We start from the raw sequence: 13,091 nt of genomic DNA on the forward strand, positions 1-13,091 counted from the left end.
CATTTACATTTAGTCATTTAGCAGACGCTTTTATCCAAAGCGACTTACAAATGAGGACAAGGAAGCAATTTACACAACTATAAGAGCAGCAGTGAACAAGTGCTATAGACAAGTTTCAGGTGTGTAAAGTCTAAGAAGCAAAGCATTAGTAAAAATTTTTTTTTTTTTTTTTTTTTTTTTTTTTTTTTTTTTTTTTTTTTTTTTTTTTTTTGGAGAGAGAGAGAGAGAGAGGGCACAGTTAGTGGTATAGCCAGAGAGGCAGTTGCAGATTAGGAAGGAAAGTGGAGACTAAACAGTCCATCCGTCCTTATTTTAAATTATGACAATGAGCAATAAGACATTATAAGCGAAACGCTGCGCTTTCATTTTGAATGGTGACACCCACAGACATAGTCACCAAATATACATCAGAGGAAAGACTTTCTCATACATAACTGTTCGCTTATGCATTATTGGCTTTACATTACAGAGAGAAATAACAGATAAACCAAGACTGCTGATTTGTCAATTTTCCTAATGGATAAACAGCTCTCGTTAATAGTTCAGCATGCTTTCACTTTCGTATTTTACATCAAGCACACATTTACTTGTTGGAATGACATACTACATCATAATTCTCTCTTCATATAGCCATATATGCATATTACATATCCATAATACACTGTGATAGCCTGGTTCTGATCGTATTGCTTTCTCACTACTATTTATCCGCTCAAGTTTGTTTTTAGATCTCGGACCGATTGTTTTGGTGTGGATCCGAGTGCGATTGCTGAATTCACAAATGCCAAACGAACTGCACCAACTGGGGAAACACGGCAGGTTCTAAAACTAAAGTCTAGGTGTGAAAGCACCCTAATTGTTTAGCTGCTAATTGTTTGCGCTCAAACCTTCTTCTTGAGTAAAGCAGTTATTGTTACAGTGTGTTTATATTAAGTGCATATTAATACTCAGAGCTTCAAAGTATTAATTTTAGATTAACAATATAGGGAACATTTTGATTTTGCAAATACATAATATTATCATAGTGATTAAATAATCTGGTTAATGATTAGGTTTAGGGATAGTACCTAACTTTAATCCAAGTTTCCTTGTAAAATCCGGTACTTTTTTAGGTACGTACACTGTAAGTACATGCAAAATACCCAGACTATAAAATAAAGTACTGGAATAGATTCGGAGTAACGTTGGTTACATGCCAATATGCATAACTTACCCTTATTACTACAGTAAATATACTCTATATGAAGTGTTTGTCACCTTTTTTTCCAGTATCATGCAGCCCTATATTACCTGTAGGAAAATTTTAGTTTTAACCCAAAGAATGACCAGTGTGTCAGATGAAGAAGAGACCGAGTCAGAGATTCAATAAAAAAGAAATTTTATGAAAATAGTTTGCAGTTTCATCAGCAGAAGCCAGCTTCAACAATCGCAATGAGTTCCTAGGCCACTCTGCTTACAATCTCAAAAGCATCAACAATTATACTCTTACATAACGTCATTGACTGAATCATACATATAGGTGTTTTAACCTGATTGCTTAAAGCACAGATAGACTCAGAGAATTTCCACATCCTGGAGCGGACATCCATCAGAAAATCCAAACCATCATACCTTAATGAAATAACCATGCCATTTTTACTTGTTGCTTTTATTTTGACCAATTAATTAGCTCTCGTGGTGCTGAGGGTCAATATCTATTCTCTGGTTTCCCTGACAAATCCGATTACCATGGAGACCACTTAAAAACATGGATCCTGCTGACCTTGTTGGGTAATCGCATTTATTTTTGTCTTTGCAGTCTTACATGCAGGTGCCTGAGCAGCCTGGCCAAATGTGGAACCAGCACCAAACTCAGCCCGGCATGCAGAAAATGCCCATGCAGATGCCAGTCAAACAGCCTTTCTTCATGCCCACCCAGGACCCAATGAAGCTCTTTGAACACCCTATGAGCATGCAGCCTCCACAGCCTAGCATGGATAAGAAGATGAAGTTTCCAGAGGTCAAAGTGCAGGATTTCTACTGGGACCCCCCTTACCACATGGCAGGAGAGGGCAGGAGCGCAATGACGGACCGAATGGGCAAACGTCAGCCTGGAGTCTTTTGCTCTGACCAGGAGAACATGCCGAGAGGCCCTCCATATGAAGTGAGCATTCTTTTGTTTTATCTATTGACACAATTTTAGTATGCTATAAACGTTCAGGTTAAGAAATTAGACTCAACCCTAATGAAATCTAATAATTTTATTTATTATTATTATTATTATTATTTTATTATTTATTTTTATTAACTTGATTTTTGGAAGTCTGAAACAGACAAATATCTTAAATGATTAGTTAACCCATAAATAAAAATGTTGTCGTTATTTTACTCACCCTTCACTTGTTTCGAATGTTTTTGCATTGATATTTTGAAAAATAGTTGTCATTCTTTAGTATTTTCTTTTTCTGCTATGGAAATCAGTGGCTACTGGGTTTCAACATTTTTTCTGATTTTGATTGTAAAGCTGCTTTGGAATGTTAATTATTCGGGAAAGCTCTATACAAATAAAATAGAATTAAAATAGAAAGTATCTTCTTTTGGCATCAACAGAAAAAAGGAAATCAAACTGATTTGGAACAAGTGAACTATTCTTTTAAACAAATGTAGATTTAACATGTTTAATTTATAGTTTTCATTAATTTAAAACACATGACTTTAAAAATGCATCCCAATTTGCCTACTTATAATATGTATACTTCAGAGTAGGGATGCACTGATCCCGTTACTTGGATTGGATATCGGTTCGATACCGCATATTTTTGCTGGATTGGGTATCGGCCAGCTGGTACCGATCCAAATCCGATCTTGCTTGTGTGCTATATTCTGTGTAATTAATAAGCCAACAAAAGCCATGAAGGTAGCCTATTATGAGGCACTAGAAAGTTGTCATGTATGCCTACTATATCCCAAATGTTCTGAAACCATTCTATAATTTAATGTGAAGTACAGATGAATTTTCAAGTGGTTAAATTCATTTATCGCTTCCTACTGCTGCTCCTGTCAATCATTCTCCATTCATTCACAATTCAAACTGTGTGTCGCATTCATGGCATCTCGAAAAACTTTCTCCAAAACTATTTGTTCCTGTTAATATAAGTAATCATTGGAGAAATGCATTTAGTTTTGCATGAAATGGGTTAATTTTGACCTGCAACAAGGAGTTCATTGCTGTTTCTAAATGTGTCTGTTAGATCAGCAGATCACAATTCGCAACACTGGAGTAGAAAGGGTTAGGCTTACCTGAAATTTTAAATTAGAAAAGGCTCAGTAATACATTGCACAGATCCTCAACGCACTGATTTCTTCCCCTTGTGCTGCTAAGTTTTGAAAGTGTCCGCAGAAACCGGAGGGCTGCGCGCTGTCTCAGTGATGCATCAAGCGCTCCATTCATGCACCGGCAGCGCTGATGCAATGTGCGCCACTCCGTAAGATTAATATTAAAAATTTCTGTTCTCTCATTTTTCCGACCGAGTTTATTCTTCCGAGGGGAATACTTTCAGTGCTGCGAATAGTTTGTAAAGCCTGGCTCATTGTGGACAATTAGTTGATTAAATTAATAAGTGAAACTGATGGGCGCAATATGGATTGTCAATAACAGAAAATTATTTAGCCTAATGTAGGCTACTCTGAAACTGTGAATATTTTACTGTAATTTTATTTAGATCAATATTTTATTTAACAAACCAGTTTGTGTTTTGATTAGGGTCAATAGTGGTAGACTATTACAGATTTCAAAGAAAATCTTAATATTAAAAAAGGAAACATAAGCTGGACCACAACAGATGAATGTCATAACGAATGCTCAAATAATGTAGCCTAGTTTATCATGTTTTTAGTTGGATTCTGTGGTCTGTCATATGCAGTAGGCCTATAGGTCTGTTATTTTTACTAAAAAATATATATTATTTGAGTTTACCACAAGAAACTGTATTATTTAAAAAAAAAAAAAAAACAGCACAGTATCAGGATCGGCGCTGTATCGGTTTATATTGGGATTGGATCGGTTCCAAAAAAATGGTATCGATGCATGCCTACTTCAGAGGATGTAGTTGGTTGGTATTGCATCATCATCCAAAATGCAATATGAGCCATTAGAGTGTCCAAGGGTCTGCGCTTCGAATTTTTACCTGAAATAGTAGACGTTGGAATATTCATTTCAACATACTGTGATTAGGGACAAACTAATTCTAATTTTAATTTCCTCTTTTGCATAAATAATATGTGAATTGGAACTCCGCATTGCAGTGTAGTTCATAAATGTTTGAAACATTTATTATTTCATAATTCTGTTTCCGCATTATGGATTAATACTGTACCGCATGGCACAGTGTTCCCTAAGCAGTAAGCAAGCGTTTCATTCCACACATGTACTCAGCCCTTGTCATTTGTCAATCAGTTCATTCCCCTTTCCCCTCTGGCATAGCTTCTGTAAGCTCTGTTATGACTCTGTGATTATCACACTTTTTCCAGTGTAAGCTTGGCATCATTTACAGCCACAATGGTCTCTGCAGTTATTGAGATATGCATGCCTTCTGGTATTTCATCTCTTATTTCACATTTCCATCTTCTAACTCTACCGTGACGGACTCTTTAATGCATTTAAGTGTTGCCTTACATTTGTCAAAGAGCTTTATCGCGTACTGTTGAGCAGAAGTCATGTTGAGAATGGCACTGATCTTTACAGTCTGCTGTTTTTCCCTCAGAAACCTCTGACAAGCCGCTTCCTATTTTCTTACATCCTGTTTCTCTCATCCCTTTTTTTCCCTCCCTCTCTCTCTCTCTTTCTCTCTCTCTCTCTGTTCTACCCCTTTGTGCCACGTCTCTCACTAGGACAACAAGAGCTCCCCTCTTCTGCCCCCAGACCTGTTAAAGACTCTGGCGGACTTTGAGGAGGAGGAGGAGCTGCTCTTTACTAAACCTCATGATTTCTACCAGGCCTTGGCTGGTCCTCTTAATTCTGCTCCTGGAAGGAACATGTTTGTATGTAGACCTCCTCCTATCATGTCGTCAGACAGGAGTGGATAGAGCGTGTTCAGAAAGGCTTTTGTTTATTAAAAAACTCAATCAATTTGAATTTTTCAAGTTGTTTAACAGAGGAAATACATTTTCACAGTATTACCTAAAATGTTTTAGTTTATCTGGAATAAAAACAGTTTTCAAATATTTAAATAGCTTTTAGGATCAATGTTATCAGCCCTCTTAAGAGTTTTGATTGGCTATAGATAAACACTGTTGACCATAGGGTTGGGCGATGTCGACTAATTTGTCATCGTATGATGTCTAATGTGAAATCATCGTGATGGACCATGGTATCATCGTAGGCGGCTGTGAATAAATTATTTGTGAAAAATCAATTAATTCATACTGAATTAATTATTTGTAGCCCACCGTTTCAACAACATGACCCGCATTGTCTTTGTTTTACCCATAACCAAATCATAAATAAAGAAGTTACACACAAATTACCACCTGGCAATCACTTCTTCCGCAGGACTCTGGCATAAATAGGCAAAGTGATCTGTGTCGTTATAATGGCATCGACAAACTTAGTTGGTTAAATAAGGTGCACAACCAACAGGAACCAACCAACAGTATCTGAGGTTTTTGCTAAAATTACTTAGTACAAGCGTGAAAGCGAAAGACTGAAGCAGTGTACTGACGCTGTTACACGTTATCTGATAGATTCAAAAGACCAAAGAGTCGTTAAATAGAGGCAAGATTAATTAAAAATCACGTTAAACAACTATAGTGAGACGCCATCCAGCAGTACATCCTTGATAAACTGTTCGATGTGCACTGCTCTTTGGAGTTTTGTGCTCAAAGCACCCACTGACTGCCTAGAGCTCAGATGTGCACGTTTGCTGCTGTGTGTGTGTGTGTGTGTGGTCACGTGATGTGCGTTTTCAGCTGTATAGTTAGGATGGAGAGCCGTTCAGAAATGCTAGATGAAACGCCAGTGTGGATCGTTTTCATTCTAAAATGCCACTTTAAAACTAAGACGTATTAGTGTAAATGGGGCCTAAGTGTGTATTTTTCATGCGCGGGTTGCTGCTGCGATAGGGGTGGGGCAGAGAATTGCGATGCCGGATCAGCATTGTGATGTCTATCGTCTATCGACCCAACCCCAATTGGCCAGTGACTTTACTAATAATCTAACTTGCCTAATTAACTTAGTTTTAAATTGCAATTTCAGCTGAATGCTAGTATCTTGCAAAATAACTAGTTGAATAAAGACAAAATAATTAATTATTAAAACTACATGAATAAATACATGAAAAATTCACTGCCTTCAACTGTAGATAGTCCTAGCCATTTAATATAGCATTTTTCCACTTATTAGAATAAGTCAAAACTAATAAACTACATCAATGGGTTATAAATGGATTACACACAACTTCATGGGATACATTTTAAAGAAAGATTCCTTTGTCTTAAATGGTTTTAAGATAATGAGAATTGTATTTTAATGTGTCTAGGCTTTAGATTATATGTGTAGTGCACTATATATACTGTTTGTATGATTGGCTCTCTGGAAATGTAATTCTAGTACTGTAGTCTGCTTTGAGATGTTGAAATATACTTGTGTTTTGCAGGTTACTTATATTTGTGCTTCTGTCCCTCTAGTTGCCAAATCAGTCTCGGCTAGACAGTGGAGCTGATGTGATTGGACAGTCCTCCCTTCTTCCCCGATTTTCCATTCAGGTAAACATGTGCAGCTCTTTAGCTCACTAACCGTGCTCTTTAGGCCTCTTCGCATTATGGATTAAAAGTCACTAGGTGGCGGTACTTACCTACAAAACGGGATTGAATTATACAGGGTGATTCAAAAAGAATACTTTCGGGTTGATGTCGCTCGAGTGTCTGGAAAAGGTCATATTGAACATCTATGAACTTGTTTTTTACTGACAAAACTTTAATTACTCTTCATATTGATTATTTCCCAAGATTCCATCATGTTTCTTTGAATAAATACAGATTTTCAAAGTTGTGGACTTTTTGAATCACCATGTAACTTTGCTTTGCTGAATGTTGTATACCTGATTTTGACTGCAACTGCAATTAAGTTGTTTACACTGACATGTAGACTTATAATTTGAATTAGACCTGCAACATTCCTTATACTTTTCTTCCTTTTTGTTCTCACTTCACTGTATCTATGAATGTAAGGCTCATAAACAAATCAAAACAATGATGAAACAATATTTATGTTTGCTGTTGTTTTACAGGATAACTCCTACCAGAACAACAGCATTTTTAGTGAGGCCTATGGTAAAAACATGGCACCTTCATCTAAGCCGGATGCACCCATGATGCATCAGGAGCCCTCGCTCTATTCCCTATTTGAAGGAAATCCCTGGTCTCCCTCCCTTCCTGCCAGCTCAGGTACCAATATTGGGATATGTGATTTGTATAGCATGTGAGCAGCATGTTTTTTTTTTTTTTTTAATCATATGTACCTATGATTTGTTATCGTAGATCACTCGACCCCAGCGAGCCAGTCCCCTCACTCCTCCAATCCCAGCAGTCTGCCTTCATCCCCACCCACCCACAGCCACGGCTCCATGCCCTTCTCCAACTTTGGCCCCATCGGGACGCCAGACAGCAGAGACCGACGAGCAAATGATCGCTGGAAGGCTGATAAGACTGGTAATTGATGCTGAGCACGTTGTCGTGGTTCTGTTAAAAAATAGTAATGGTACAGTAAATAAATAAATAAACAAATAAATTAATGGGAATTCATAGATCCACATCTTAAAATCTTGCATCTTAAAATACCTGGTCTTAAACTAAATGTTAAGTAACTTGCATTATATCCTGTACCCATTCAGATTATTTAAGCATTGTGAACTGAATATAGAACAGATTTTTAAAAACTTATCTTTATCATTAATTTCTATTCTGTAAAATTCACTTAATTGCATCAACTGTTGTAAAATTTGAAGTAGTCTCACAGTATGAAGGTATTCTTATTCAGAAATGTACGTTTTATGTTGTTGTTGTTGTTTAAATGCATATATATCATTTGTTCAGGTGTGGGTGGCTTTGGGTTGGATTACCTGCCTTCTGCCTCGACCTCATCTGTTCCAGAGACCAACAGCTGGCACCAGGGGGCGCCAACCAGCACCTGGGCTGCTCAGGACATGCCAATGGAGGACTCCTCTACTGTCCTACTTGACAGTTTCAAGGTAGCACAGAATGTTCTGTGTAATGCTTCATGCTGGACTTTTTAATTTTAACCAGCAATGACCTTACTAAAAAAGACACATGCCGTTTAATTCAAGTGTCTAGGTATATATACTAGGCTTTACTGAAAAGCAAACTGAATCTTAATGCTATTTGTTTTCTGAAAATGCTGACCTTAATAGGTTGTCTTGATACTTGTCAAAATACTCCTTTTATGCTGCAATTTACTAAGAAAAACCAAAAACAACTGTAGATCCTTCACTCACTTTAAGCCAGGGATTTTCAAACCTGTTCTCTTCACTGCATATGTGATATGTTTTCATAATGAGAAAACATTCAGTTCAGCTCTGCAAATAAACTGACGATTTGAATCGTGTGTGCTAGATGAGAAAAAAAAACATAAAGGCTCTTTCTTAAAATTGCCTCCTACACCCCTAAATAGTGCACTATTAGAGAGAGCAGCCATTTGTACTAGTGTTCGAGAAACATAGTAGATGTACACTCAGTCAATCCCACAATGCACTGCAATAACAAGTGTACAACTAATGTACACTTAATAGCTAGAGAATACCTGTAATGCACTACGAGTTGGCATGCTGAATGAGTTTCTGCATCTGACCACAAGTTTCTAAATAAATGATTTGAATGTTAAATTAACACTTGTGTACTTGACAGAAATCAAAATACTTAGTTTATTACTATTTATTTATTTAAAATTTTTTATTTATGTATTTATTTTGGCATGGACATCACAATTACACTGGACAGCCAAATGCATTTGTTTGTGTTTTAGCAGCCTAGCTAATTCTCAACACCTGTCCACGGGAGGCTTGACCTAAAATGAAAATGAAATAGATTAGAAATAGATATTATAAACATTAAAACACATTATAAACACACAAACATTATAATTCTTTACATAAAATAAGGCAAAAGCAGTGGCGGCATGATCAACAAACTAATAGTAAACTATTTGTGTAAACACTGCTGTTTTGTTTTTAACCACTTTTTAAGAACACTACTAAAAACATTTATATTACTTTCTTTTTTAGGATAACAGGTAAATCATTACACAATTTGGGTCCCTTAACAAAGAAAGCAGATTGACCAAAAGAGGTCTTACACTTTGGAACAAGACAGTCACCATTAGCAGTTGCTTGTGTTTGATGCCTAATGATTAGATCAGAAAACAGCATTGGAACAAGATTATTTAAACATTTAAAAACCAATTTAAGATAATTAAATTTAATAAAACTATAAAAACTAAAAAGGTTATGTTTACTTAAACCTCACAACAATGCTATTGCATAAGCTTCAAGTCCATAATTTTAATGGGTGTAATAGATTTAATAGGTCTAATAGATTATATTTCCAGCTCAGTGAGTGTAAAATAACTCTAACCCACCGGTCCTACTGCCCCCATCTCGTTTTGAGCTGGGATCCAACCAGCAATTCTTTGTATTGGTGTTGGTTGCTCTAACAAGGAGGCTAAATACCATGGCCTCTAGCATCTGCCAGTGAGTAAGGTTTACCTGCATAGCACTTCGCTAGCTAACCTCCATTACACTCACTCCCGTAAACCTCACTCCCATCCCGGACGAGCCCCCACATGCACATAGTGCTCAAATTCACTAATTTTCTTTCACTCCATTAACTGGACTATATTAGTGGACTAAAGTAGGGAATATAGTGAATGAGGGTATAGGCATAGTTTTTTGATACAGACATAATTTGTAAATACCCATTTGAATCCTGCGAATAAATGGACATGAGATACTTTTAGATATAATTTTTTTGAAACTTAATGTTGGACACTCATAGTCATTACACTGACAAGTACATTTTTTGAGGCATGAAAATAGAGAGTACAAAATTGGAGCAACACTGTTTATAATTTAATTTCTGCACAAACGCTATCTTCAATTTTTGTCCCCTCCTCTTTTCTGTAGTCAATCTGGTCGAGCTCCATGATGCAGCCCGGTCCGTCTGCACTGGAGCAGCTCCTGATGCAGCAGAAACAGAAGCAGCAGCGCGGACACGGCAACATGAATCCGCCACACTGAGAGTCCACAGGGTAGATGCACTTGTGTGAAACATGATTCAACAGAAGAGGTGAAAAACCACAAGCTCCAATCGGAAATTTTTCCGGCATTACCTGCGCGCGGAGACTGGAGACGGCGACCGATGCGAAGCGACAGGCTCAAAACGAACCGCTCGCCTGACCGAAGAGGGACGTGTGCAGCCCTCTCCTCTCCTCTTATCTCTCTCACTCACTCTGTCTCTGTCCCCGTGAGGGCGTACAAGCACGTAGCCGCTGCCGAACACTGACTCTGAGGGGCAGCATCTCTCTCTGATTGCCACCTCGCTTCCTTTGGGGGTCTAATGTTCATTCTCCTGTCTCATCTGGACTTAAGACTCTGGAGTAGACGCCCTCATGCCACCTGCTTACATTGCGACCGGCGCATGGAGGGGTTAGGTGCGTGCGTGTCGGGATGTATATCGACGACAGACGTGGGATTACAAGGGACAAAAAAAAGAAAAAGAAGGAAGGACTGGTTTTGCGTTTTATTCCAAGTCTCACTTTCTTAGAGGGATTCGTGTTGCTCTTTAGAATTGGGAGAAAAAAAGTTGGAACAAACGAATGAAGGATGACGATGTGATGTGATCGGCGTTAACTATGCGAATATGCGCTCTAATATTAGGATTTAGATTGACGCAGGCATGGATCATGGTGGCGTTCATGTACAGTCTGTCGACTTTGTAAGAAGAGTTCGGTAAACGGGACGAATAAAAGTTTGAACCATTATGAAGCTCCTAGCGACATTATAGCTCAATCAGTATCAAGCGGAGTTGGGGGTTAGACTATAGATGTAGGATGTAGTATCATTAGCTGCAATAGAGACTGCAATTATTAACAATACTGTATTTTGTGACTTGTTCTGTAGCAGTTTTAGCTCTCTGAAATATTATTCGGTAAATATGTTCGATAGTTTACTGCTAACGGGGGAGTTCATTCGATATAAATGTGTGCCTCCCCTTCTCCCTCCTCCTCTCCTTGTTTCTTTATTCTCTTGCTTAAACGCATAATGGCTTCTTTCGTTCATGTTCTGCCTTTTTATTAATAGTTTTAAGCTTTATCAGCTCTCTTTGTGCCTGGTCTGTGTTTTCTCTATTCCTTTTTGTTGTTCTTTCTCTATTTTTGTTTTAAGGAATCGTTAGCATAGCAATCACGGTTGGTACTGTAGGGAAGATTGAGGAAAACGAGGTGACCGGGTCCAGCGGCGACAGCTTGATGGAAAGGAAAGGGAAGCCCGTTTTCCCAAAGCAAAGCAAGCTCACAGACACTGAATTTACTTCCAGGTACCAGTTCCACTGTACTCTATATTAACAATGTACCTTCGAAAGGATGCTTTCCCAAGCACCCGTTATGCTCAAAGCACTAAAAAAAAAAGAGGAAGAGCGCTAGCCCAATTACTGCTTTACTCTGAAAACCTATATCGTTGGTTGCATCAGGATAGTGTCATGTGACTCAATTTTTTTTAACAGTCACATTATCAGATGCCCTGCTTGCAGCCTTTTTTCTCTTCAAGGTCATATTGTTTTGACAACTAATGGTTCTCTTTGAGTAGAGGATATATATAAATATATAGCACTGAGTAGGCCTTGTTTGGGTGCCACTGTTTGCTAGAGATGTTCTGGGGCCAGGGGTTACTGTTGGATTGGTTGAAGTATCTATAAAGCTGGTTTCGTTCGAAGGTTATACAAAAGACGTACTCTCTCTTGTATGATGAGAATAAAGCGTGTTTTTATTTTTGAGTAGAGAACATTTTATTAAAGACGAACTTTAAATGATGTGTCTATTTGCCGTGTGATTGTGCTTCTCTTGTTGCATTTAAAATCTTATAAAAAAATAGAGGAATAAATAATTACATGGAACCTTAAAGGATGAGTTTGGTTGGGAAAGAAACCTGTTCTGAGGGAACTGCGTACCCTGTTCTGTTCATCTTTTGTTTTAGAATCGTTCAGCAAGGAGTTTTAGAAGCCTGTGCTCTGATTGGTTGCTTTGGACGCATTGACATTCTTTTATTTTGGATGGGCTTGTGGTGGTCTTGTGTGAATGTGCTTTTTTTTCCCAAACCCTGCATTGCAAAATGTGGATTTTTCTTTTCCCCTGTTGTCCTGTATCCATCTTTGAATTGTGGCTTCCGTAGTGATGTACATTACAGTGCTGATCACAGGACAACAGCCTTGCGCCTTTGGGTCGTGATAATAACATTCCAATAGTAAAGCTAAAAATAACAGCCAGCTTTTTACAGTCAATTTAATTACCACTAAGAAAGTTTGTCCCAATCCTAAATTCAGTCTGCCACTCCTGAAACTCTGCATGAAATCCATCTTTCAGAATGCCTTGTATTTTGGATGAGGGAGATATCCAGTCAAGCTTTTTTTTTTGTTTTGTTTTTTTAGAGGATTTTGTCAGGGAAAAGTTGGGGGTGAGGATATCTCCTTCTATAATGGGCTTGATTTATTGTGTTCTTGTCTCTTTGTGGACACTTGTAAACGCTGGAATCAGCTATGCCTTTAATAAAATAAACGTCCTCATATGCAGACTTGAGTCTTTTCTGTTCTTCAAACATTGGGTTGTCTCTCATTCCTTCTTTTTGACATCATTCATGGACGTATTCACCTTGATTGACTAACATCAGGACACCAGTGACCTACAGCATTAGGGGTGGGAGAAAAATAATTTTGTCTAACATGATCAAATGTTCAGAATTGATTCTGTATTCAAATTATGCCCCCGTTGTAAAAACTTTAAATAGAAAAAAGCATTGATAGGCGCACATATGCATGCTGCCAAATTTGCT

At 37.9% G+C, this 13,091-nt stretch overlaps 1 protein-coding gene across 4 annotated transcripts in view; it reads left to right on the top strand.

Annotated features, from left to right (window-relative positions):
• The window catches only part of smg7 (SMG7 nonsense mediated mRNA decay factor), a 33,112-nt gene extending 20,279 nt beyond the window's left edge, over positions 1 to 12,833 (top strand). For 2 of the 4 annotated variants that reach the window (XM_056478134.1, XM_056478142.1), the window contains exons 17-23: positions 1,799 to 2,143; positions 4,870 to 5,019; positions 6,664 to 6,741; positions 7,266 to 7,422; positions 7,516 to 7,686; positions 8,071 to 8,225; positions 10,173 to 12,833. In XM_056478134.1, coding sequence (XP_056334109.1) covers positions 1,799 to 2,143; positions 4,870 to 5,019; positions 6,664 to 6,741; positions 7,266 to 7,422; positions 7,516 to 7,686; positions 8,071 to 8,225; positions 10,173 to 10,286 — 1,170 coding nt within the window. In that variant the 3' untranslated portion in view covers positions 10,287 to 12,833. The remainder of the gene's footprint in view (positions 1 to 1,798; positions 2,144 to 4,869; positions 5,020 to 6,663; positions 6,742 to 7,265; positions 7,423 to 7,515; positions 7,687 to 8,070; positions 8,226 to 10,172) is intronic. The other 2 variants (XM_056478150.1, XM_056478159.1) reach the window with 1 other exon arrangement.
• Positions 12,834 to 13,091: the final 258 nt, after the last annotated feature.

The sequence above is a fragment of the Danio aesculapii genome, chromosome 2 (assembly GCF_903798145.1).
Source record: "Danio aesculapii chromosome 2, fDanAes4.1, whole genome shotgun sequence".
Classification (NCBI taxonomy): Eukaryota; Metazoa; Chordata; class Actinopteri; order Cypriniformes; family Danionidae; genus Danio; species Danio aesculapii.